This window comes from Oncorhynchus mykiss, chromosome 20, assembly GCF_013265735.2.
Source record: "Oncorhynchus mykiss isolate Arlee chromosome 20, USDA_OmykA_1.1, whole genome shotgun sequence".
Classification (NCBI taxonomy): Eukaryota; Metazoa; Chordata; class Actinopteri; order Salmoniformes; family Salmonidae; genus Oncorhynchus; species Oncorhynchus mykiss.
In genome coordinates, this window is record NC_048584.1 from 2,732,689 (window position 1) to 2,759,417 (window position 26,729).

The following is a 26,729-nucleotide window of genomic DNA, read 5'->3' on the forward strand; positions in this document are numbered from 1 at the left end:
CATCTACAAGTCCATGCTAGGTAAAGCTCCGCCTTATCTCAGTTCACTGGTCACGATGGCAACACCCACCCGTAGCACGCGCTCCAGCAGGTGTATCTCACTGATCATCCCTAAAGCCAACACCTCATTTGGCTGCCTTTCGTTCCAGTTCTCTGCTGCCTGTGACTGGAACGAATTGCAAAAATCACTGAAGTTGGAGACTTATCTTCCTCACCAACTTCAAACATCTGCTATCTGAGCAGCTAACCGATCGCTGCAGCTGTACATAGTCTATCGGTAAATAGCCCACCCAATTTTACCTACCTCATCCCCATACTGTTTATATTTATTTATTTTTCTGCTCTTTTGCACACCAATATCTCCACCTGCACATGACCATCTGATCATTTATCACTCCAGTGTTAATCTGCAAAATTGTAATTATTCGCCTACCTCCTCATGCCTTTTGCACACAATGTATATAGACAATGTGTATATATAGTGTTATTGATTGTTTACTCCATGTGTAACTCTGTTGTCTGTTCACACTGCTATGCTTTATCTTGGCCAGGTCGCAGTTGCAAATGAGAACTTGTTCTCAACTAGCCTACCTGGTTAAATAAAGGTGAAATATTAAATAAACATACATACAGACACCCCGCCCTTCCTCTTACTGGAGAGACGTTTATTCCTGTCGGTGTGATGCCATGAAAATCCCAGTCATTTTTCCGTGAAACAGAGTAAGTTACAATCCCGGATATCTCTTTGGAAAGAAACTCTTGCCCTGATTTTGTCAACTTTGTTAACTAGGGACTGGACATTGGCGAGTAATATACTCGTAAGCGGTGGGTGGTATGCGCGGATCCGAAGCCTCACTAGAAGACCGCTCTGGCACCCTCTCCTCCAGTGGTGTTGTTTTGGGTCGGCTCTGGAATCAGTTCAAAGGCCCTGTGAGGTGCAGACAAAGGATCCCCTTTGGGAAAGTCGTATTCCTGGTTGTAGTGCTGGTTGTCCTGGTAAGTTGACATCTCTTTGATATACAATAGTTCTTCTCAGTTGTATGTAATAACACTTAAGGTTTCCTGGGCTAACAATGTAAGAAATAATACATGAAAAAAAACCCACTAAAGCCAACTCCTGGACAGTCTGTGGTGCAACGTGGCGTTGGTGGATGGAGCGAGACATGATGTCCCAGATGTGCTCAATTGGATTCAGGTCTGGGGAACGGGCGTCCATAGCATCAATGCCTTTCTCTTGCAGGAACTGCTGACACACTCCAGCCACATGAGGTCTAGCATTGTCTTGCATTAGGAGGAACCCAGGGCCAACCACACAAGCATATGGTCTCACAAGGGGTCTGAGAATCTCATCTCGTACCTAATGGCAGTCAGGCTACCTCTGACGAGCACATGAAGGGCTGTGCTGCCCCCCAAAGAAATGCCACCCCACACCATGACTGACCCCCCGCCAAACCGGTCATGCTGGAGGATGTTGCAGGCAGCACAACGTTCTCCACGGCATCTCCAGACTCTGTCACGTCTGTCACATGTGCTCAGTGTGAACCTGCTTTCATCTGTGAAGAGCACAGGGCGCCAGTGGCGAATTTGCCAATCTTGGTGTTCTCTGGCAAATTCCAAACGTCCTGCACGGTGTTGGGCTGTAAGCACAACCCCCACCGGTGGACGTCGGGCCCTCATACCACCCTCATGGAGTCTGTTTCTGACCATTTGAGAAGACACATGCACATTTGTGGCCTGCTGGAGGTCATTTTGCAGGGCTCTGGCAGTGCTCCTCCTGCTCCTCCTTGCACAAAGGTGGAGGTAGCGGTCCTGCTGCTGGGTTGGTGTGTGTGTGTGTGTGTGTGTGTGTGTGTGTGTGTGTGTGTGTGTTATTATTATTATTTTATTTTTTTTTCTTATCCCAGCCTCCGTTCCTGCAGGATGCCTTTTGGTAGGCATCATTGTAAACAATAATTTGTTCTTAACTGACTTGCCTAGTTAAATAAATATTATATATAATGTTAATCTAGATCTTTGTGTGTGACAGAGAGATCTAGCCTATCATCACATTAATTTCAAATAATAATACGATGCCAAAAAAGACTGCCCTTATGAAAGTACAATTCATAAATCAACTAATTAATTCACTAAATGTAACCATTTTGTGACTTCTATCACCAGAAGCCGAACTGCATGTGCAATGATGATTGCCCTGAGAGAATTAAAAGTGAAACACAATAAAACGGAATATAGTGAACAATATTCCAGTCAACAATATTGCCCTGACAATGGAAAAGTTTGTCAGGCGACCTTTGGTGACACTAGCCATATCTAGTCATACTGCAGCAGCTCTCTCCTCTCACGACCCGTCCGCTAGACCCACAATTCCCCGCGCCTGGACAAGATGGAAGAAAGCATCGGCCGCAAGACGACAATGTTTTGTCTATAACACCTCAAAGGAACGAACAAGAGAAGAAAATACCAACATTTCTAGCCAGTCGCGGTCATGTGTAGGTAAATATTTACTGAAATGTACCTTTATTTCTGAGTATTTGTTTAAATGTGTACAGTTATACGCGGTGGAAATGTCAGAGGCAAATCGCTTCAGCATGCGAGAGATACTCTCAGTCGAGCATCATTGTTTCTCTGTTGCATGGGCCAGAATGTGGGCTTTTAGTCGGCTAGCTCGTTAGCAGAAACTTGGCTCACCCATACTATTTACAGTATGTGATCTAAAGTTAACGTGCACCGCAAGCCTTGAAGAAGGCTATAATTAGAGCTGGGTGTACTGAGTTAGTGTTAACACCATCTCGATTAATAGGGTCGAGCGCCAAAGACCACTATGAAGCGTTTGTTAGTCCGACTTTATTTCACCAACGTCGTCCCAGCCAAGGACAGCCAAGCTTCCTTCATAGACGGGCAAATAAAACGTGCTGCTATTATACCGGTAACTAGCTGGCGTTAAGGTTTTAATAACACAAACATTTCCTTCAGACAAATTAGGTCGTGCGAGCGGTAACGTTGAATCCCTGGCTAATGTTTTGCCAGCATGAGACTAGCAAGCTACTAGCTCCCTGAGTTGTATACAATGGTTTGAATCAGGATAACCCATTATTGATTGAGCCGTCGCCTTTTGGCATCTATTGTCATGATGTGAGCCGGTTTGTTGTCATCTGTGTTTCGATAGTATTGTATTTGTGACAGAAGCGTGCTTTGTATCAACAGTTGACCAGGACAGCTAACGCTATTTGTAGCGTGCTAGCTAGCTGCTGGCTATGCATCACAAAAGCCCATCCGTTCACCGTCAAATTATGGTCGGCTAGACTAAACAAAATATTGTGCCTGAGACATCTGGAATTGTCAGCCGGCCAGCAGTTTTACCCCAACGACGTTAGACAAAATTCTGGCTAAATGCGTGGTAAAATATGGTGTGCTTTAGTCTAGTGAATCCGTGTAATTTGGTGTACAATTTAGCAGGTAGCGATTTCAGCCGATGGTAGGCTGGACAAGTCTAAATTCACCCAAGGCTGGAAATGTCAGAAGGTTGTCTGAGCTGGAACACTAGCCCAATCCCATAGCAAATTACCTCCGCAGAGCATGTTAACTGGAGTGATGCTTACAGTTCAATTGAGCCTTAGTGGCACCCAGTGGTATCCCTTTATTTTACCACTACAATCTGTTCTTAGGAGGAAACGGAAAAATAACAATTTGTGTAAAAAAAGTTAACATCCCCACCTCAATGGTGCCAAGTGTGCTTATGTCTGCATAAAGAGGAAGCAGGAAACAAATGACAACTTCTGACTTTCTGGTCTAGCGTTTGATGACAATGGAATACACTGCACAGACTTACATAATTAGAAAGAGGAGATTCTCATGATTAAACTGGTGTCCAACTTCAAAAAATATACATTTGCACATTGCGAGATATTTGGCGAAATATAACAGCATGCCTCTCTATGGGTAGACAATGGGGGGAGTTCAGCGTTCCGAGGGCAAAATAAATTTCATGGCTAGCGTTTGATGACAATGGAATACACTGCCCAGCCTTACATAATTAGACAGGGGAGATTCTCATTAAAATGGTGTCAATTTTAAAACTCTAAATACACACATTGTGAGATATTTGGCGAAATAGACAGGCATACCTATATTTCCCTATAGGAAACAATGGGACGACCTCAGAGTTCCATAAGTAAATTTGTTTACATTTTACCTACAAACAACATGAGCAGGTCTCATTGCCAACAATAGCAGGCATTGTGACGTGTAACAATGGGCTGGGAATAGAACGTTTGGAAGGCGAGTTGGTGCCACGCTGCTCAATAGAACTAATATGAGCTGGCAGTGTGAAAAATGCCCTAAAACAAGGTCTGTTTTTTTCGTGATTACTTCAAAACTACGGCAACCAGCTGGGACATATGGTAATATTATGAAACTGGGCTCCACGGCAAATACAATACTTTTTTTTTTATCAGAAAAAAAGCATTGTTAAAAATGTAATGTGTCCAGCCTTCCAATGGTCCTTTATTTGTATACTCACTTTTCCAAGGGCAGCAAATTCATGGTGTTCACATCCCCTGTAATAAAGTGAAGTAATTGTTACTTAGTGTCATTTGAATGAGAATATACCATTGCAAATTTTACATTGCAGCACAGTTTTTTTGTTTGGCTACAATCCAAGCTGTATATGATACAAAATGCAACTTTGTCTTACGCTGGTGAAATGGCACACACTATTCCACATGGGCCTAATGCTATGGTGATGTCTAATTATCAAATAACATGTTTTGTCACATACACATATTTAGCGGATGTTATTGCTGGTGTAGCAAAGTCCTTTTGTTCCTACCACTGCACTGTTGGAGGTATCTAACAATGCACATACATCTGAAAGTAAAAGTATGGAATAAAGAAACATATAAATATTAGGACGAGCAATGTGAGTGTCATTGACTAAAATACAGTAGAATAGAATACAGGATATACATATGAGATGAGTAAAGCAGTATGCAAACATTATTTAAGTGACCTGTGATTCCATGTCTATGTATATTATAGGGCAGCAGCCTCAAATTTGCAGGGTTGAGTAACCGGGTGGTAGCCAGCTAGTGATGGCCATTAATTTGTGTTGTGCTGGCCTGGGTTTAGCCCATGGCTTGGGTGTAGCTTAAAAGCAGTGGTGGAAAAAGTACCCAATTTTCATACTTGAGTAAACGTAAAGATGCCTTAATAGAAAATAACTGAAGTGAAGGTCACCCAGTAAAATGCAACTTCAGCAAAAGTCTAAAAGTATTTGGTTCATACTTAAGTACTAAAAGTAAATGTCATTGTTAAAATAATTAAGTGTCAAAATTAGGGTTGCACATTTTGGGGAATATTTAGAGGTGGACTCTTTCCATGTGAATTAACAGGAATATATGCAAACTAATATTATTAGCATTTAAATGTAGATGTTTTTTGCATTAAATATATTTATCAAATCAAATGTATTTATATAGCCCTTGGTACATCAGCTGATATCTCAAAGTGCTGTACAGAAACCCAGCCTAAAACCCCAAACAGCAAGCAATGCAGGTGTAGAAGCACGGTGGCTAGGAAAAACTCCCTAGAAAGGCCAAAACCTAGGAAGAAACCTAGAGGAACCAGGCTATGTGGGGTGGCCAGTCCTCTTCTGGCTGTGCTGGGTGGAGATTATAACAGAACATGGCCAAGATGTTCAAATGTTCATAAATGACCAGCATGGTCGAATAATAATAGGGCAGAACAGTTGAAACTGGAGCAGCAGCACGGTCAGGTGGACTGGGGACAGCAAGGAGTCATCATGTCAGGTAGTCCTGGGGCATGGTCCTAGGGCTCAGGTCCTCCGAGTGAGAGAAGGAGAGAATTAGAGAACGCACACTTAGATTCACACAGGACACCGAATAGGACAGGAGAAGTACTCCAGATATAACAAACTGACCCCAGCCCCCCGACACATAAACTACTGCAGCATAAATACTGAAGGCTGAGACAAGAGGGGTCAGGAGACACTGTGGCCCCACCCGAGGACACCCCCGGACAGGGCCAAACAGGAAGGATATAACCCCACCCACTCAGTGAATCAACCCACTCAGGTGACGCACCCCTTCCAGGGACGGCATGAGAGAGCCCCAGTAAGTCAGTGACTCAGCCCCTGTAATAGGGTTAGAGGCAGAGAATCCCAGTGGAAAGAGGGGAACCGGCCAGGCAGAGACAGCAAGGGCGGTTCGTTGCTCCAGAGCCTTTCCGTTCACCTTCCCACTCCTGGGCCAGACTACACTCAATCATATGACCCACTGAAGAGATGAGTCTTCAGTAAAGATTTAAAGGTTGAGACCGAGTTTGCGTCTCTGACATGGGTAGGCAGACCGTTCCATAAAAATTGAGCTCTTTAGGAGAAAGCCCTACCTCCAGCTGTTTGCTTAGAAATTCTATGGACAATTAGGAGGCCTGCGTCTTGTGACCGTAGCGTACGTGTAGGTATGTACGGCAGGACCAAATCAGAGAGATAGGTAGGAGCAAGCCCATGTAATGCTTTGTAGGTTAGCAGTAAAACCTTGAAATCAGCCCTTGCTTTGACAGGAAGCCAGTGTAGAGGCTAGCACTGGAGTAATATGATCAATTTTTTTGGTTCTAGTCAGGTTTCTAGCAGCCGTATTTAGCACTAACTGAAGTTTATTTAGTGCTTTATCCGGGTAGCCGGAAAGTAGAGCATTGCAGTAGTCTAACCTAGAAGTGACAAAAGCATGGATTCATTTTTCTGCATAATTTTTGGACAAAGTTTCGGATTTTTGCAATGTTACGTAGATGGAAAAAAGCTGTCCTTGAAATGGTCTTGATATGTTCTTCAAAAGAGAGATCAGGGTCCAGAGTATGCCGAGGTCTTTCACAGTTTTATTTCAGACGACTACAACCATTAAGATTAATTGTCAGATTCAACAGAAGATCTCTTTGTTTCTTGGGACCTAGAACAAGCATCTCTGTTTTGTCTGAGTTTAAAAGTAGAAAGTTTGCAGCCATCCATTTTCGAATAACATCCCCAAGAGGTAAAATATATAGTGAAAACAACAGTGGATTAAACTTTAATTAAACGAGTTGACTCTAAACATGGGATGATTTCACTGAACAACAAAAGAAAGGGTTTATTGAATGATCCCCAATGATCTATCGCATCTCCCTAAAATGTTTTCAACATGTGTCTGTTAAATGATGGTCTAGAAACTAAAGCTTTGGGTGTCTTCCTCTCGGGCTTCCCTGTCTTCTCCCTGGACCTCCTCAATGTCCACCTCTTGAACATCGGACTCTGAGGCCTCATCTTCAGTCACTTGCCGACCTTGTTGAGGATGGCTCGTTGTCAGGCTTAAATTCGCCCGGATGGCCACCAATTTTTCAACCCTTGTGTTGGTCAGCCTGTTGCGTGCTTTGGTGTGTGTGTGTGTGTTCCCAAACAAGGACCAGTTGCGCTCTGAGGCGGATGATGTTGGTGGGATTTGGAGGATGATAGGGGCAACGGGAAAGGGCCTTCAAATCATCTGCAATGTAGACCGGTTTGTCTGTTGTCCCTTGTCTGTGCTCTTGTAGAATACTGAGGGTTGGCGCTGATGTAGTTTCTCTGACAACGTTCCTCCATTGAGTCAAAAAAACTTCTGATTCCAGGAGGTCCATGAGCTGTTGCTATCTGATTCCACATTTTCACCTTGAGTAGGAGTACAGGGACTTTTGTCAGAGGTTGCTTGTTGTGAGAGCTGAGGGAACTTTATGTACTTGGCCAGGTGATTCTGCATCTTTGTTGCATTCTTCACATATGACTTGGCACAGTATTTGCATATGTACACAGCTCTTCCTTCTACATTAGCTGCAATAACATGTCTCCACACAAGTGTGCACGTGGCATTTTCCTGTAAAGATAAAGAAATGAGTTAAAAAAACGAATAAAATTCCATGTGCAGATAAATAGTTACGGAGTTAGATTAAACAACTTATTTGTAAGATACATGTTTTAAAATTAAACATGTATGGAAACAGGTGAATTAACACTCCTCAGTTAACAGGCTCAAGCAAGCTAAAAACCCACATGGTAGCAAAAACTAAGTAGCAGAAATTGTTACGTTAGAATGACTTAAACACTGCTGTAGTCTACTATTTACTAGTTGACAACAAATCATGTATGTCATATAAAATATATTCACCCCACCCAGTATTGTAATCAAAACTTACCAGAAAGCATGTAGTCCTTGGCTCAGACAGTGTAGTAGTGTGGGCTCAACAGCATCTAATTTGTGTGCAAGATCTTAAGAATCAGCTGTACATGTGATGGAAGAATGCACTGTGCATGCAGAGGGTTGCAATTCCATTGAATTGGGGATAGTTTAACCAAAATATGCCATAAGCTCTAGAATTGCCTTGTGTATCACACAAAGGTTCACTGTTAGAAGCTAACTTTGTTTTGATGAATTTAAGCTAAATTCCCGGGCTTAACTTCCCATAGAAAATTTGCAGAAGTTGCAGAAATCTATCATATTTTTTTCGGAATATAGTGAATTAAAAATGGTCAAATATAAATAGTAAGTACAGATACACAAACTACTTAAGTAGTACTTTCAAGTATTTTTTAACTTAAGTACTTCACACTGCTTATATAGACCAACGCGTGGCCATTGCTTTGGTGAGAGAGAGAAGCACGCCTGTATCTCTCACAGAACTAGAATGAGATGAGCTTTCTATGTTCTCTTTCTGCTCTGATCGACGTGGACCTCCAACTCATCTCCACTGTTACTTCATCATTTATTTCCATATAGGATCAAATCCACGGAAGGGTGCTGCAGCACCCCTGATCAATTGTTATAGAATTACTGCTGTCTGTTCAGAAAGAAATCTGAATACCACACCAGGTGTAGGCCTGGAATTCAGAAAAAGAGGATCAATAGCTTTTTTATTTTAAATAGCCTACCTGTGGATTGTGTGTAGCCAAATCACAAGGCATGCCTACAGTCGGGAACACGAGGCAAATCTGTCAGAGAACAGTATGCATCCAAAAGGATCCTTTCGTAATATTTGACATGCAATTGCGGGATAACCTGAATGGACAGCAGATGGATCCTGTTGAAAAGAGGACTAATCTGTCAGTGGCCAACAGCATACCACCCTGCATTCCACTGCTGGTTTGCCTCTGAAGCTAAGCTGTGTTGATCCTGGATGGGAGACCAGATGCTACTGGAAGTGGTGTTGGAGGGCCAGTAGGAGGCACTCTTTTTCTTCTGGTAAAGAAAAAAAAAAGTATCCTAATGCCCCAGGGCAGAGTTTGGGGACATTGCCCTGTGTAAGGCGTCGTCTTTTGGATGGGACGTTAAATGGCTATCCTGGTCACTAAAGATCCCATTGCTCTTATTGTAAGAGTTGGGGTATTAACCCCGGTGTCCTGGCTAAATTCCAGATGTTGCCATCATGGCCACCTAATCATCCCCAGCTTCCAATTTGGCTCATTCATCCCCCTCTCCCCTGTAGCTTATTCCCCAGGTCATTTCTGTCAGCATACCTGGTCAAATAAGGGTAAAAAAAATAAACAAGTCTATTGAGCGAACAGCATTGTTTTTACTTTAAAATAGTTTTTGGCACGAGCGCATCGGCCGTCATCGGTCTGCTCATCAGTCAGTGAAGCTGGAAAGCTTTTTTTAGGACTATAATTTCCTCCTCATATTGTACAATGTGTGTTTCCTCACACTTAGGCCTAGGCTATTGATGGATTCAAGACAAGGTCATTTTTATTGATCTCAGATTTTCAGTTTGTCAAAGTAGCCTGTCATTTTGATCATTTGTGAGTTATTGTTAGGTTTCTGACAGTCTCCAGTCATCTAAAACTATGTAGAATCGCATGCAATCCATTTATTAAAGGCAAAATAAATTCTGCTCCCCCATGCGCACAACTTCTACAAGCTCCTCTACTGCTCTATTCAAAAGTGATGATAATTCATGCAAGATTTATTTTATGTGTTTATTTTTTTTTTTAAGTAACACATTCCACTACCTCAGAGCCCCCCAGGTCATCCCCTCTTGGGCTCACTTTTTGTTCCAGCACCTCCCAATTTACAAATTAAGCACTGCAAAGGAGGATAATGAAAGTTCAGAAGTAACAAGTAGACCTATCCATTAGATTGTGTTTTTACTGATATCAGTTTAGTTGATTCATTATTTAGTGATTTAAAGCTGGAAATTCTCTAAAAACAATCTGCAATAGAATTGGCTGCAATGGGGAAATCCTAGTCACAGTCCACTGTTGGGTTCACAAGTTTGGACAGTACAGTACAGGGTTAGGACAACGGTTGACATTGCCTATCATGCTTATGTACTCTAAACTGTGATATAGAATGGTATTGGCCAAGTCCCCCAATTGTTGTACAAAACTCCACACAAATCACCATTGGGCTAAAGCGTGAAATCGCATGCTACAACTGGACCGAACATGAAACAAGGTTGTTGAAAGCCAAAGTGCAGGTCTTTTCTTATATTATTTTCTGGTGGAGATTCATGATGGAACAGGTGTGTCTGTGTCTCGCACACATGATGGCACAAAGTGACACTCAACTGATGAGGAACGGGCAGGCTTACCCTACTGAGTTAGGTTATAAATCATGGGCTGGATAGAAGCAAAGTCTACAGTCTTCAGAACTGGGTGGTAATCATCCTCTCTCTTAATAGGCTTTTGTTTGTTACATCTCGCATAAAGCTGTTATTGAGAGTAGCCTATAGACTCCGGCTTTCATTCTTGTTCTTTTACAAAACAGCAGCTTTAGGACAACCGTACCTTCGTAGGCTATTAGAACATTTGGGAAATGGGCTACTGTTCAAAACTTTAATTTGTCTTAAAGTGTTTATGATGGGCCTAGTAGGAGGATTGGTTATTGGCCACAGCTGCTTGTTCCGTTATTGGTGGAGTCAATAAGTTAAGCATTGCCGTAGCTTACTGAAGTAGGGCGGCAGGTAGCCTAGTGGTTAGAGCATTGGGCCAGTAACTGAAAGGTTGCTAGATTGAATCCTCGAGCTGACAATGTAAAAATGTGTTGTTCTGCCTCTGAACAAGGCAGTTAACCCACTGTTCCTAGGCTGTCATTGTAAATAAGAATGTTAAGAACACAGACTTGCCTAGTTAAATAATAAAAAATAAAGTAGTTTCTTCAATCTTTGTCGACCCGATGCGATATGCAGCACGGCTAGTAATGGATTTCACGCCGCTGCTGTGATAACCTCATGTGACATGATTAACGCAGGTCACTCCCCTTGCACTTTGCACGATAGCAGTGGGCATTTAGTCAGTGGTTAATAACCTAATCATTATTTAGCCATAGCTGCCAGGCATTTGGAAATGTGGGCTATGCTACATGGAACATTAGCCAATTATATTTGCTTCAAATTGCTAAAACAAGAATCAAGCATTTCACGGTAAAGTCTACACACGTTGTATTCGGCCCTTGTGACGAATACAATTTGATTTGAGAAGCAGGGTGTTAAAAGGAACCACAACACACAGGTTTTGCTTGATAACCTTAACCCAGACACTATTTCATAGCCTCACTCCATAGAAATAAGAATTACTCAAGCATCGTGTTCCAGATGATAGGCGAAGCCCAATGAATTCAATCAAGTAATTAATGGATGACTGTAAGCACACTGACCACATTCCCCTGGGGCCAGTCTAGCCCTATGGTCAGGGTTAAACCAATACCTTACAACAAGATTGCAGGCTTGCAGCCGATATCCTCCTCAGTATAACTGCCCTGTTTTGTTAGATTCTTTCTCTCCTGCAAATAGCCGCAGGAGAAAACAACTCATCTAATAAACGTAGCAAAAAAAAGAAACGTCCTCTCACTGTCAACTGCGTTTATTTTCAGCAAACTTACCGTGTGCATTTTAGTAGAATAATAGTGAAGACATCAGAACTGTGAAGTAACACGTATGGGAACATGTACTAACCAAAGAAATGTTAAACAAATAGAATGCCAAGAGTGTGCACAGCTGTCAACAAGGCAAAGGGTGGTTACTTGAAGAATTTCAAATATAAAATATATTGATTCAACACTTTTTTTTTTTTGGTTTCTACAAGAGTCCGTGTTATTTCATAGTTTTGATATCTTCACTATTATTCTGCAATGTAGAAAATAGTAAAATAAAGAACAACCCTTGAATGAGTAGATGTGTCCAAACTTGACCGGTACTGTATTATCTCACTCAAGATGTTTCCATAACGTGGATCTATACATAGCCTGGTACAGTTGACGTTGGAAGTTTACATACACCTTAGCCAAATACATTTAAACTAAGTTTTTCACAATTCCTGACATTTAATCTGAGTAACAATTCCCTGTCTTAGGTCAGTTAGGATCACCACTTTGTTTTAAGAATGTGAAATGTCAGAATAATAGTAGAGTGATTTATTTCAGCTTTTATATCTTTCATCACATTCCCAGTGGGTTAGAAGTGTACATACACTCAATTAGTATTTGGTAGCATTGCCTTTAAATTGTTTAACTTGGGTCAAATGTTTCAGGTAGCCTTCCACAAGCTATAAGTTGGGTGAATTTTGGGCCATTCCTCCTGACAGAGCTGGTGTAACTGAGTCAGGTTTGTAGGCCTCCTTGCTCACACAAGCTTTTTCAGTTCTGCCCACAAATGTGCTATATGATTGAAGTCAGTGCTTTGTGATGGCCACTCCAATACAATGGCTTTGTTGTCCTTAAGCCATTTTGCCACAACTTTGGAAGTATGCTTGGGGTCATTGTTCATTTGGAAGACCCATTTGCGACCAAGCTTTAACTTCCTGACTGATGTCTTGAGATGTTGCTTCAATATATCCACATAATTTTCCTTTCCTCATGATGCCATCTATTTTGTGAAGTGCACCAGTCCCTCATGCAGCAAAGCACCCCCACAACATGATGCTGCCACCCCTGTGCTTCACGGTTGGGATGGTGTTCTTCGGCTTGCAAGCATCTCCCTTTTTACTCCAAACATTTGTCCCCATGTGCAGTTGCAAACTGTAGTCTGGCTTTTTTATGGAGATTTTGGAGCAGTGGCTTCTTCCTTGCTGAGCGGCCTTTCAGGTTATGTCGATATTTGACTCGTTTTGTTGTGAACTTAGATATATTTGTACCTGTTTCCTCCAGCATCTTCACAAGGTCCTTTGCTGCTATTTTGGGATGGATTTGCACTTTCCCACCAATGTACGTTCATCTCTAGGAGACGCGTCTCCTTCCTGAACGGTATGACGGCTGCGTGGTCCCATGGTGTTTATTCTTACGTACTATTGTTTGTACAGATGAACGTGACCATGATCATTTTCTGGAACTTCCCAAGCTGTTTAAAGGCACAGTCAACTTAGTGTATGTAAACTTCTGACCCACTGGAATTGTGATGCAGTGAATTACAAGTGAAATAATCTGTCTGTAAACAAATGTTGGAAAAATGACTTGTGTCATGCACAGTGTAGATGTCCTAACTGACTTGCCAACACCTATAGTTTGTTAGCAAGTAATTTGTGGAGTGGTTGAAAAACAAGTTTTAATGACTCCAACCTAAGTGTATGTAAACTTCTGACTTCATCTGTATCCTTTCTTCCCTTCTCTTGAAGGACACCCCTACCTGGCCCCATCTAGTGCTTCTCCTCCTGCACTTGCCATGAGTATTATCCAAGACAAGCTAGGCAACGAGTTTCTGCAAAGCAACAGGGTTATGGACCCCAACTTCACCCCGGGTATGCTCATGTTTAGCCACCTGCCGCCTGTCACCAGCTTCACTCGCCTGGCTTCGCAGTCAGTCATGGTGGGCAACCAACCCCAGGAGATTATCCTAAAAAAGGAACGTGACTCTCCTCCCCACGCCGGCAGCTTCCTCCATGGCATGGGCATCAAGCAGGAGCGGATGAGCGAGCTGGACTACCGTGTGCCCCTCTATGGTGGAGGAGGACTGGGTGGCAGCTGTGGCGGAGGAGGGGGCATGCGGAAGGGCAATGAGATGCTGGAGATGCAGTTCGGTGGAGGCCACCACCACAACCATCAGAACATGCTCCTGCATGACCTCAGCAACGGCCGAATTGGAGAGCTGGTGAGAAAGCCAAGTTTGTTGTGGGCGTTGTAGTTTTTGACTGAAACTACAACGCCAGTCAATAAATATAGTTTGTTGATTGGTTACGTATGCTTTTTAGTATTTTCCACTTTGGTACTCCGAGGGTTTTTTATGTATCAAAAAGGAGTTGAGGTGGTGGGTGTGGCAATGGGCACGGTCAGCGCGGCTGAATTTCTAACAACATTTTAGAGGCGCCCATCTTGGTGCTCTATTTTATTTATGTATATTTGTTACATTACAGGCTTTTTCCACCTCATTCTACACACAATACCCCATCATGACAAAGCAAAAACGGGTTTTTAGAAATGTTAGCACATTTAAAGAAAAAACTGCTATGTTACATTTCCACTAGTATTCAGACCCTTTGGTATGTGACTCGAAATTGAGCTCAGGTACTTCCTGTTTCCAATTATCATCCTTGAGATGTTTCTACAACTTTATTGGAGTCCACCTGTGGTAAATTCAGTTGATTGGACATGATTTGGAAAGGCACACAACTGTCTACATAAGGTCCCACAGTTGACAGTGCATATCAGAGCAAAAACCAAGCCATGAGGTCGAAGGTATTGTCCGTAGAGCTCCAAGACAGGATTGTGTCGAGGCACAGATCTGGGGAAGAGTACCAAAACATTTCTGCAGTATTGAAGGTCCTCGAACACAGCTTCCATTCTTAAATGGAAAAAGTTTGGAACCACCAAGACTCCTCCTAGAGCTGGAACCCTGGCCAAACTGAGCAATCGGGGGAGAAGGGCCTTGGTCAGGGAGGTGACCAAGAAACCGACAGAGCTCCAGAGTTCCTCTGTGGAGATGGGAGAACCTTCCAGAAGGACAACCATCTCTGCAGCCTCACGTCTGGAGGAAACCTTGCACCATCGCCATCATCCTTGTTGTGAAGCAATAGTGGTGGCAGCATCATACTTTGGTGGTGTTTTTCAGCGGCAGGGACTGGGAGACTAGTCAGGATTAAGGGAAAGATGAACAGAGCAATGTACGGAGGTGTTGCCAGAGAATTGAATGTTCATTTCTCAACCATAAGTCGCCTCAAATGTCGTTTTTGAGAATTTGGCAGTATGTCCAATCGGCCTCACATCCGCTGACCATGTGTAACCACACTAGCTCAGGACCTCTACTTCCGGGCTGCTTCGCTTATGGGATCGTTTGAGACCAGCCACCCAGACAGCTGATGAAAAAGGGAGTATTTCTGTCTATAATAAAGCGCTTTTCTTGGCAAAAACATTTATTTAGATTTTTTTTACAGCCCACCCATGTCAGAAAAATCCCTGATTCCCTCTAAAGATAGAAATCGGTTATCAGTTTAGGACCGATAGCTCCCTTTGAGAATATTCACACTGTGTATGTTATCTGTCTACATGGCCACCTTGTCCTCAGGTGTCTGGAAGACCAGTGAAAGGGACAAAAGAGTCGTTGGGAAGAAGACGGAAGAGCGACGGGGAAGGTAAAGCCAGAAGAAAACGTGGAGAACACAAGGTAGAACCCAACACATCTCTAACGTTCATTCATTTTCATTCGAGTCAAAGCTACCAGAATGTCGCACAACAGTTCACTTTTGCGGTAGTCATGTCAACCCCCTCACACAACACGTTTTTTTATACTTTGTCGTAGCAGCACAATTGCGTTATTCTGACCTTTCATTGTGTCGCTAACCCGCACAGATGTTGGACGGCGAAGGGGGCGGCCTGTCTCCCAACTCCAAACCACACATCTGCGAGCACTGCAACGCCGCCTTTCGCAGCTCCTACCACCTCCGCAGACACGTACTCATTCACACAGGTGAGAGGCTTTCATTGATTTTTTTGCATGAGAATTTTTTTTGTTCATTTGGTGCATTTGTTTTTGCTTGACTGTGGCACCTGGTGGGTGAAGTGTGTACTTTGTAGATCAATCTATTGGTCCTAAACTGAAATCCTCACCCACCCAAGGCACCAGGTGAACTAAAATGAATGCACCCAATATCACTGATTTTGAGTAGCATGGATGTGATCATTTGTGTGATGCAATGAATATTCTCTAAATGCTGAGGTAATGTAAATGACTCACATTTCTTGCAGGAGGTCGGACCCATTGACGCAAAGGGAAATCCTGTTATTTTTTTGTCTTCTAAAGTGAATGTTCAGCCAAATTACAAATTTATATAGAAATGTCCTTACCTTGAAAGTGATCTATGGACAAGGAGAGACTGCAATTCACACTGTAGTTTTAGTAAAACAGGACACCAAAGCGTGGATTGCTGTTTTTGTCCTATGATTGCTTTCAAGGTAAGGAAACCAATCTAAATGTGTACTTTGGGGGAACCATCCTTTTAGGATTTCACTCTTTAACTTAACATTGTCTTCTTCTGCGGTGTTACTCCAAATGATCCAATGTAATCAACTGACACTGCCCACCCTTCTTGAGTAAAGCCAACCTCTGCTTTCCCCCACTGATAGTCAATTAATGTGGAGAGTGGGTGATTGTATTTCTGATCGCACAGGTGAGAGGCCTTTCCGGTGCAGTCAGTGTAACATGAGCTTTATCCAGAAGTATCTGCTGCAGCGGCATGAGAAGATCCACAGTGGTGAGTTTTGCCCTTAACCTATGACAGTCAAAGCTGTGGTCAATTCCATTTAAATTCAAGAACTACTCTCAAATTGAGGCAAAATTGGAATTTCAGTTTACTTCCCAAATTGAAATGAAATTGAACACAGTGTGCAATTTTAAAACGTTTCAGCTGAGCATTTCATGCTTTTTAAGGTCGTTTAGATAATTAAAAAATAATCATGGGTTTTCTATTTTGGTTTAGATTTTTTTTTTTAAACATGAAATGCACTTTGCATTGTGGATTGAATGCTGTAACAGTACAGAATTAAGCAATTAATATAAGTCCCATGATGGTAGTGACTGCCCCATTGTTGCTTATCACTTACAGTGCCAGTCAAAAGTTTGGACACCTACTCGTTCAAGAGTTGTTCTTTATTTTTACTATTTTCTACATTGTAAAATAATAGTGCGGACATCAAAACTATGAAATAACACGCATTGAAAACATCAAGCGCTATGATGAAAGTGTCTCTCATGAGGACTGCCACAGGAAAGGAAGACCCAGAGTTACCTCTGCTACAGAGGATAAGTTCATTAGAATTACCATCCTCAGATATTGCAGCCCAAATAAATGCTTCACAGTTCAAGTAACAGACACATCTCAACATCAACTGTTCAGAGGAGACTGCGTGAATCAGGCCTTCATGATCAAATTGCTGCAAAGAAACCACTACTAAAGGACACCAATAATAAGAGACTTGCTTTGGCCAAGAAACACGAGCAATGGACATTAGACCGGTGGAAATCTGTCCTTTGATCTGATGACTTCAAATGTGAGATCTTTGGTTCCAACCACCCTGTCTTCACCCTGTCTTTATGAGACGCAGAGTAGGTGAATGGATGGTCTCCACATATGTGGTTCCCTCCGTGAAGCATGGGGGAGGTGATGTGATGGTGTGGGGGTGATTTTCTGGTGACATGGTCAGTGATTTTATTTAGAATTAGAGGCACACTTAACCAGCATGGTTACCACAGCATTCTGTAGCGATACGCCATCCCATCTGGTTTGGGCTTAGTGGGACTAGCATTTGTTTTTTAACATGACAATGACCCAACACACCTCCAGGCTGTGTAAGGGCTGTTTGACCAAGAAGGAGAGTGATGGAGTGCTGCGTCAGATGACCTGGCCTCCACAATCACCTGACCTCAACCCAATTGAGATGGTTCGGGATGAGTTGGACCAGAGTGAATGAAAAGCAACCAACAAGTGCTCAGCATATGTGGGAACTCCTTCAAAAGTGAAAAACATTCCAGGTGAAGCTGGTTGAGAGAATGCCAGAGTGCAAAGGGTGTCTACTTTGAAGAATCTCAAATATATAAAATGTATTTAACATTTTCTTTGGTTACTACATGATTCCATATGTGTTATTTCATAGTTAGATGTCTTCTATTATTCTACAATGTAGAAAATAGTAAAAAATAGACACCCTTGAATGAGTAGATGTCAACTTTAGAGTGGTACTGTATTAACCATAATTTATTCATATTAATTTACTTCAAAATATTTCAGTTGTGTATATTACATTTTGTTTTAGTTGATGACTTTATTTAATTCCAGAACATCTCATCTCTATAGAGCTGCTGTCTGACAATCTCAATTTTAGTAGTTCTTGAAAGTAAATCAGTCTTTTTTGACTGATGAATACAAGTATAAACTATCAATCTTAGATCAGGGATCGGTGACCCTGTTACTGGAGAGCCGCAGATACTGCAAGATTATGTCCCAACTAGGCACCACACTGAGCTACTTAGCTAATTGAGCAGTTCAGTGATTGCCTAATTCAACACACTTGGTTTTCCAGGTCGGATAAATCACATTTTTTATTTTATTTTACCTTTATTTAACTAGGCAAGTCAGTTAAGTCAGTTAAGCGCCAGCTGTGCCATCAGAGTCCTGGGTTCGCGCCCAGGCTCTGTCGTAACCGGCCGCGACCGGGAGGTCCGTGGGGCGACGCACAATTGGCCTAGCGTCGCCCGGGTTAGGGAGGGCTTGGTCGGTAGGGGTGTCCTTGTCTCATCGCGCACCAGCGACTCCTGTGGCGGGCTGGGCGCAGTGTACGCTAGCCAAGGTGGCCAGGTGCACGGTGTTTCCTCCGGCGCATTGGTGCAGCTGGCTTCCGGGTTGGATGTGCGCTGTGTTAAAGAAGCAGCGGCTTGGTTGGTTGTGTATCGGAGGACGCATGACTTTCAACCTTCGTCTCTCCCGAGCCCGTACGGGAGTTGTAGCGATGAGACAAGATAGTAGCTACTACAACAATTGGATACTACGAAATTGGGGAGAAAAAGGGGTAACATTTTTAAAAAAAACAAAAAAAAAAGATTTATTTGTATTGAAATTCTCGATTATTGTAGTTTTATTGGTGGTGACAGTATTTCCTAGCTTCAATGCAGTGGGCATCTGGGAGGAGGTGCTCTTATTCTCCATGGACTTTAGTGTCCCAAAACTTTTTGGAATTAGTGCTACGGGATGCACATTTCAGTTTGAAAAAGCTAGCCTTAGGAATGCTGACTGACTGTATATTGGTTTCTGACTTCCCTGAAAAGTTACATATCGCATGGGCTATTTGATGCTATTACAGTACACCACGGGATGTTTTTGTGCTGGTCAAGGGCAGTCAAGTCTGGCATGAACCAAGGGCTTTATCTGTTCTTAGTTCTACATTTTTTTGAACGGGCATGCTTATTTAAGATGGTGAGGAAAGCACTTTTAAAGAACAACCAGGCATCCTCTACTGACGGAATGAGGTCAATATCCTTCCAGGATACCCGGGCCAGGACGGTTAGAAAGGCCTGCTTGCTGAAGTGTTTTAGGGAGCGTTTGACAGTGATGGGGTGGTTGTTTGACCGCGGGCCCATTACAGACGCAGGCAGTGATCGCTGAGATCCTGGTTGAAGACAGCAAGTTGGTCCGGATGGTATCTGAGGGTGCCCATGTTTACGGATTTAGGGTTGTATAATTTGTGAGATTGAGGGCATCTAGTTTAGATTGTCGGGACGGCTGGGGTGCTAAGCATATCCCAGTTTAGGTCACGTAACAGTACGGACTCTAAGGTCACAGTGGCAGTGTTTTGCAGTTGTTTTTGAAAGTGGTAGGAATATCTGTTCCAGAGCTCGTAATAGATTACAGCAAGAAAATGGTTAGGCTTGACCAACTGAGGAGCTATTACAATGTTGGACGGACAGGTAGAAAATGATGGGGGTATGTGTTTTGGGGGGATGCTCAACATTGCCATCATGAATGCATACATTGTGTGGGGGGACCCGCAAAGGCCCCTTCCCAGAAACAGCAGGCGCTGGTCCCTGAAGGCATTCAAAATGCAGCTTGTGCATTCAATTTGTGATTTACAGTGCTTACGGGAAGTATTCAGACCCCTGGACTTTTTCCACATTTTGTTACGTTACAGCCTTATACTAAAATCTATTCAATATTTGTATGTTTGAATTGATTAAATATCTACACAATACCCCATAATGGCAAAGCAAAAACAGTTTATTTTTTATTTTTGCTAATGTATTAAATAAACATACATAAATAAACATACTTACATTTACATAAGTATTCATACCCTTTGCTATGAGACTTGAAATTGAGCTCACGTGCATCCTGTTTCCATTGATTATCCTTGATGTTTCTGCAACTTGATTGGAGTCCAACTGTGGTATATTCAATTGATTGGACATGATTTGGAAAGGCACACACCTGTCTATATAAGGTCTCACAGTTGACAGTGCATGTCGGTGCGAAAACCAAGCCATGAGGTCGAGGGAATTGTCCTTTAGGGCTCAGAGAAAGGATTGTGTTGATGCACAGATCTGGGAAGGGTACCAAAATAATTCTGCAGGATTGAAGGTACCCAACAACCGTGGCCTCCATTCTTAAATTGAAGAAGTTTGGACGCACCAAGACTCTTCCTTGAGCTGCCTGTCCGGCTGATCTGCGCAGTCAGGGGAGAATGGCCTTGGTCAGGGAGGTGACCAAGAAATAGATGGTAACTCTAGCCACTCTCCAGAGTTCCTGTGGAGATGGTTGTCCTTCTGGAATTTTCTCCCATCTCTGCAGCACTCCACCAATCAGGCCTTTATGGTGGAGTGGCCAGATGGCAGTAACTCTTTAGTAAAAGGCACATGACAGCCCGCTTGTAGTTTGCCAAAAGGCACTTAGACTTTCAGACCATGAGAAACAAGATTTTCTGTTCTGAATAAACCAAGATTGAACTCTCTGTTCTCAATGCCAAGCTTCACGTCTGGAGGAAACATGGCACCATCCCTACGGTAAAGCTTGTTTTTCAGTGACAGGGACTGGGAGACAAGTCAGGGTTGAGGCAAAGATGAACGGCGCAAAGTACAGAGATCCTTGACGTAAACCTGCTCAGGACCTCAGACTTGGGCGACGGTTCACCTTCCAACAGGACAACAACCCTTAGCACACAGCCAAGACAACGCAGGAGTGTCTTCAGGACAAGTCTCTGAATGTCCTTGAGTGACAGCCAGAGCCCAGACTTGAACCCTGATCGAACAGGAGAGACCTGAAAGTATTTGTGCAGCGACGCTCCCCATCCATCATGACAGAGCTTGAGAAGGTCTGCAGAGAAGAATGGGATAAACTCCCCACATACAGGTGTGCCAAGCTTGTAGCGTCATACCCAAGTAGCCTCGAGGCTGTAATCTCAGCCAAAGGTGATTCAACAAAGTACTGAGTAAAGGGTCTGAATACTTACGTAAATCTGGTATTTCCATTTTTTATTTTGAATACATTTACAAAAAATGTATTGTTTTTGCTTTGTCATAATGGGTATTGTGTGTAGATTGCTGAGTTTTTTTATTTTTTATAATCCATTTTAGTATAATTGAAACGTCAGTCAATTGTTTTTTTTAAAAAAAACAACATTTATCTAGATCGTTTAATCGCTCGGCACTAGCTTTGAGTGAGTAAATTTGGTTCCAACTGTGTCGGTTGTCCTATTCATTGCTCAGGAGAGAAGCCCTTCAGCTGTGACCAGTGTAACATGTGCTTCATCCAGAAGTACCACATGGAGCGGCACAAGAGGACCCACAGCGGAGAGAAGCCATACAGGTGTGACACCTGCCAACAGGTCAGTTAGTCACACGGGTAGCTAGGATTTCCCCTCAAATCAGAAACAGATATTTGATTGACAAAATACCTGTGTTCAAATACTATTTAGGGTATTTCAATACTTTTTAAAATGTCTCTGAAAATAAAGTATTTAGAAAAATGGCATAGATTTCAAGTAGTTGAATATTGGCATGTATTTAAAAATACCCATGTCAATACTCCATGCGTTAATACCCAGGTCTGTTTTGTCCTAAGCTTATTTCAGATAATGTCTTTGGAAATAAGTATTTGAAAATGGTGTCAGCCATTTATAGGAATTTGAAAGTACAAATACGAAAATAACCATGTATTTGAAACCAGGTTGGATTGACAATATGCCAATTCTTGATGTCACACTGATGTTTGTCTCAATCTAGCCTATTTGTTTGCTCAAAATATAATGGATAATCCAGTGTTGGAAGCTTGCAACGTGCTCTGTTATCACAGCCGTTTGGAACAGTAACGCTGGTTCCAGAGCACTTTGTGTGCATCTAACACTGGACAAAGACATCTTGTCGTCGTTGATCCATCTGCTCAATCGGGTGACTAGAACATATTTTAAAATACTGTGCATCTCCCCCTGTTCACCCTGTAGTTTTTCTCGAGGACAGACCGGTTACTAAAGCACAAGCGGACCTGTGGAGAAGCCTTAAAGAAGGGCCTAGACCCCGGCATGCTGCAGCTGGTCGACGCAGACATTGGCCACGGCAGCTACTCACTCACTCAGGGAAATGCTACCGCCACCTCTGGACGCAGGAGGGGCAAGTCCAAAAACGCAGGCGAAGGCATCGAGCGCAAGCGAAAGAAGACTGTGGCCGCCACCGTGTCGTCAGGAAGCCTGCAGGACTACGGCATGGAGTGCTCCGACCTCGGGCCCATCATGCAGGGCCGCACACCCAAGCTGCTCTTCAAGAAGAACAATAAGTCCCTCAACTCCGTGGAGGACGGGGAGCAGAAGCTGCTGTCTCAGAAGCAGGGCTCCATGGAGCTGGCGGTGGGCTCAGGGCTCGAGGCCTTGGGCCTCCTCCAGGGCTCCTCCGGTGGGGGCGCCAAGCAGGCCCAGTCAGCCACCAAGCAGGCCCATTCAGCCACCAGCAACAACTACGACGGCGCCATGCAGTTTGTGAAGAAGCGTCGCTACCTCCAACATATGGCCAACAACGACTATGGGGCACCCTCCCTCCACATGGGCCAGCCCCAGTCCAGCAGTGTGATTCAGGGCTCGCTGGGCCACCAAAACGAGCTCGCCATGCCCATGCTGGACACCTTGCCCCTGGACCTCAAGCACCATGACAAGTCATGCATCCCGGACGAGGTCCTCCAGAGCTTGCTGGACCACTACAGCCACAAGTCAGACAATGCGCACCACCACCAAAGTGACGTAACCTTTGACCTCACCGACAGCAGTGGCTCGCACCACGTGGACCTGCAGCCGGCCGCACCTGTCACCCCAGAGTTGGATGACGACTCACCCAACGGTGGCGACAAGCAGGTGGTAATGAGCGAGTACTCCAAATTCCTACTGCAGGCCCTAGAGCGCACCAGCCACAGTGGGCCCTTCCCCACTCTGGGTCCCAGCAGGCCCTTCCCTTTGCTCCCTAGCAGCTCCAGCCCCACAGGGCCCTTCTTCCCTGACAAGCATATCTACACTTCATCCCCGCTGGAATGTGGCTACCCACCATCCATCTCCTTGCCGTTGCCCAGCTCCACAGTCTCCTCTTCTTCGTTGTCATCCTCTAAGTCCCACTACGGCATACTGGTAGGCTCCCCGTCCCAGCCGGCCTTCCACCTCAATGGCCTGGAGGCGGCTAGCCACCAGCAGCTCACCCCGTCTCAGGAGCTTACTGAGCAGCTGGAGAAGCAGCACCACTCCCATGGGTTCCAGCTCACACCCCAGGAGCTGACGGCCGCCGGCGGGGCCACCAAGGAGCAGGGGGCCAAGGGAAACAGGAGCAACGGCTCCGGCAACTACGCCGACCTGGATACACCCAAGGAAGTGGACCTGCGGGCTACCTACCAGATCGAGAACTTTGCCCAGGCCTTCGGCTCCCAGTTCAAGTCGGGCCGCCATACCCCGCTGGGTTACAGCATTGACCTCCGGCCCGAGGTCGACCACCGAATACGGGCTACTGTGTCAGAATTCTCAGGGTTTACCAGTTTGTTAGCTGATGTCAGCGAGCCAGTTAGTACAGGATCGAAAACCGCAACAAGCCAAAGTTTCAGGTAAGGGTTAAAAATAGGTGAACCTAGTTGTGGGTTTTGTTTTTCTTTGTGTTCCTATACCCTTCATTTTCTTCTTGTAGCGAGATTTTTTTTTAAATGAAACACTGCCTTTAAATGTTGATAACCAGAACTCTACCAGGGAAGGTCTTTAAGGCCTCAAATGCAATTTTTAGATATTTGTTTGTATCTGTGTTTAGTCTTTATTATGTTAGTGTAGTTGCTATGATATGAACTAAACCTACATTTGTATGTCATTTTAAAACAAAAGAATAGGGGGTAGCTATGAACTTAATTATTTCTTTCACCTGTAACCCCTTGTTTTAACAATCATACAGTTGTAAAGTATTAATGAATGATGATAATTACAATAATAATAAGTAAGCTTGTGTCAGGGAAAAGCCCAGATTTCAAATGGCAAAAAAAAGTTCTATACTGTCTGTTACAAGAATTGTGTTACTCAGGAATAAAGGCAAAATTGTGTAATAAGAATAACTTTGTATTATGAGATGCAACTGGCACACTTTTCACAGGTGTACTTTGAGACTACAAAGCTTTGTTACTATTTATCCCAGGAGGAGGGCGGAACAAAAAGACTGCAACAACTTCACTGGATCTTCCTGTTGAGTTTTCCTCATCCAACCCTTTCCGCTACTTGTTATGGTACTTCTATGTCAATGTGAAAACAACCGCTCACATTTCCTCCATAAAGGGCCACATGTAAAAGACATGGATGGAAACATGGATATTTATACACTCAAGAACTCATGGTGTACACACCCCAGCCTCAACAGAAAGCGGTTTTAACCCAAGGACCTTGTTTTGTTTATGTGTGTGTATACATGTATGTGTGTCAAGTGGTGATATCTGTTTAGCCATGCACCTCTTTGGAATGCCCCCTTCAGTGGCCCATGACAAGGAAACACCCTGGCCCCATTAGCGACATTTCAACAATTATATTGTGTCACCTTTTTACCGCTTGGTCCTCTACTCCTGCTACCCTTTTTTTTTGGCAATGGAAATCAAACGAGCACTTCTGAAAAACTAAATCGTAATTGAAAATGAAAACCCGACTCAACTAAGGATGTGCAAAACCAAGTGATTTTTATTGGAAAAAATTGAACAGGGGTGGGTGGAATAGAGTGTGAGGGTGTTCTGTAGGGAGGGTTAGACGGGTTGAACAGGTATGACCATGGCAAGTTAGATGTATAGTTGCTTTAGTTTTTTGACTGTTTGGTCAGGTGGAGGGGTTGTTAGAATTGTATGTTACCCATTATTATGAGAGATGCAGACATTATGCTGGAACTCCCCCCACTGATGTACTATAAGACTACTGGATGCAAAAATCAAACTATTTTTCCTTTATTTATTCTTAAAGATGTTCTCCGGTACTTGAATATACTTTTTAGCCAGGATTTCTCAAAGTAACGCCCACAAGCCAAAGGTGGTCCATGAAAATAGTGTACTGTGTCACATGTGCACCACATCATTGCTTGCTCTATTGTGTGTGCGTCTTGCTAGCTGTCACTCAAATAGCGAAGGGCTGTTGCTCATTTGCTAAAACTCTAATTGCGGGGGGGGGGTGCTGTCCAACGTGGGGGTAGATGTAAGCGAAATGGTGGCTCACAGCTTCCAGAAAAGTCTCAAACTTGGGATTTCATGGCCAATTGAGGAAACAGTAATTCTGCTCATATATATTATGCATGAATGAACTACACAATGACACATCCAGCTCAAAGCTGGAGGTAAAAAAAAAGACTTGCTACTCGCCAAAGTGCCCGATCATGTCTTTAACCTAGCAAGTGTTTATTTTTACAGCATGTTTTGAAAGTGCAATTATTCACTGCACCTCAATCTGTCTTCACCCTACGAAATCAGGCCTGATACTGAAAAATAACCTTGGTGATAGAGGCTCAACTTCACGTTATAAATCCCCCCCCCAAAATGCAGTCCTTCAAACATTGCGAGAATAAACAATGGCCTTTCTCTTCTTTGGCTCAAGCCACTTCTATCCTGGCAGCCAGGGTTCTTTTCCTACATCTGCTCAGATCTCAGGAAACGAAAGACTGGCTGGCCGGCCACTTCACTCCAAAACACACACTATGCGTTTTAAAGAGAGAGCGAGAGAAACAAACGATAGGATTTACCTAAATATACCTCATCACTGAAGCTTCAGAAAGCAGGAACACGTGTTTTATGTATGTAGTGAAAATATTTGTAGTATAGGTTAAACATTGTATAATCATGTAACACTGCTTGTGTTTACAATTATAGAAGAGCAATTGACTCGTTGAAATGCAAAATGTATTATCTTTTTTTTTGTCTGTAAAGCATTCACGCCAAGCAGTGTTGCATTCTAGGTGCCTCATAGAAACGTTCTCTTATGTTATATCCTTTTATTTTTGTTACTTGCCCTAAATGTTTTCATATCTCTAGAAGGATATTGTTTACAAAAATGTACAAAAACACTAAAAGTTTGTTCATTTGGTTTCTTCCCATATGCATGATCTGATGATTTGTTGTATGGCCCTTTTTTCTGATTGACCACAACACCTAATGTTGTAGCTGATGCTTCCCCATCCCTGTCCTTTTAGTTCCAGACCATTGTGATCTGATTTACAGGGCTGTACATGTTACTGCATTTAAAAACTGATTAGAGAAGCCAATAAACATTTTTTTACAAAAAA

At 43.2% G+C, this 26,729-nt stretch overlaps 1 protein-coding gene across 4 annotated transcripts; it reads left to right on the top strand.

The window, feature by feature from the left end:
- The first annotated feature begins 2,269 nt into the window (after positions 1–2,269).
- On the top strand, positions 2,270–26,729 carry LOC110498818 (zinc finger protein 281). Of its 4 annotated transcripts, none has more exons than XM_021575450.2 (7): positions 2,270–2,492; positions 13,618–14,090; positions 15,501–15,599; positions 15,785–15,902; positions 16,594–16,686; positions 21,684–21,802; positions 22,418–26,729. In XM_021575450.2, the coding sequence occupies exons 2-7, from the start codon at positions 13,665–13,667 to the stop codon at positions 24,047–24,049; spliced, it is 2,487 nt and encodes an 828-aa protein (XP_021431125.2). In that variant the 5' UTR covers positions 2,270–2,492; positions 13,618–13,664; the 3' UTR covers positions 24,050–26,729. The 4 variants fall into 4 exon arrangements, with proteins under 4 accessions (XP_021431125.2, XP_021431128.2, XP_021431126.2 ...); XM_021575453.2 differs by having other exon boundaries at positions 2,271–2,492; positions 16,603–16,686; XM_021575451.2 differs by having other exon boundaries at positions 2,351–2,488.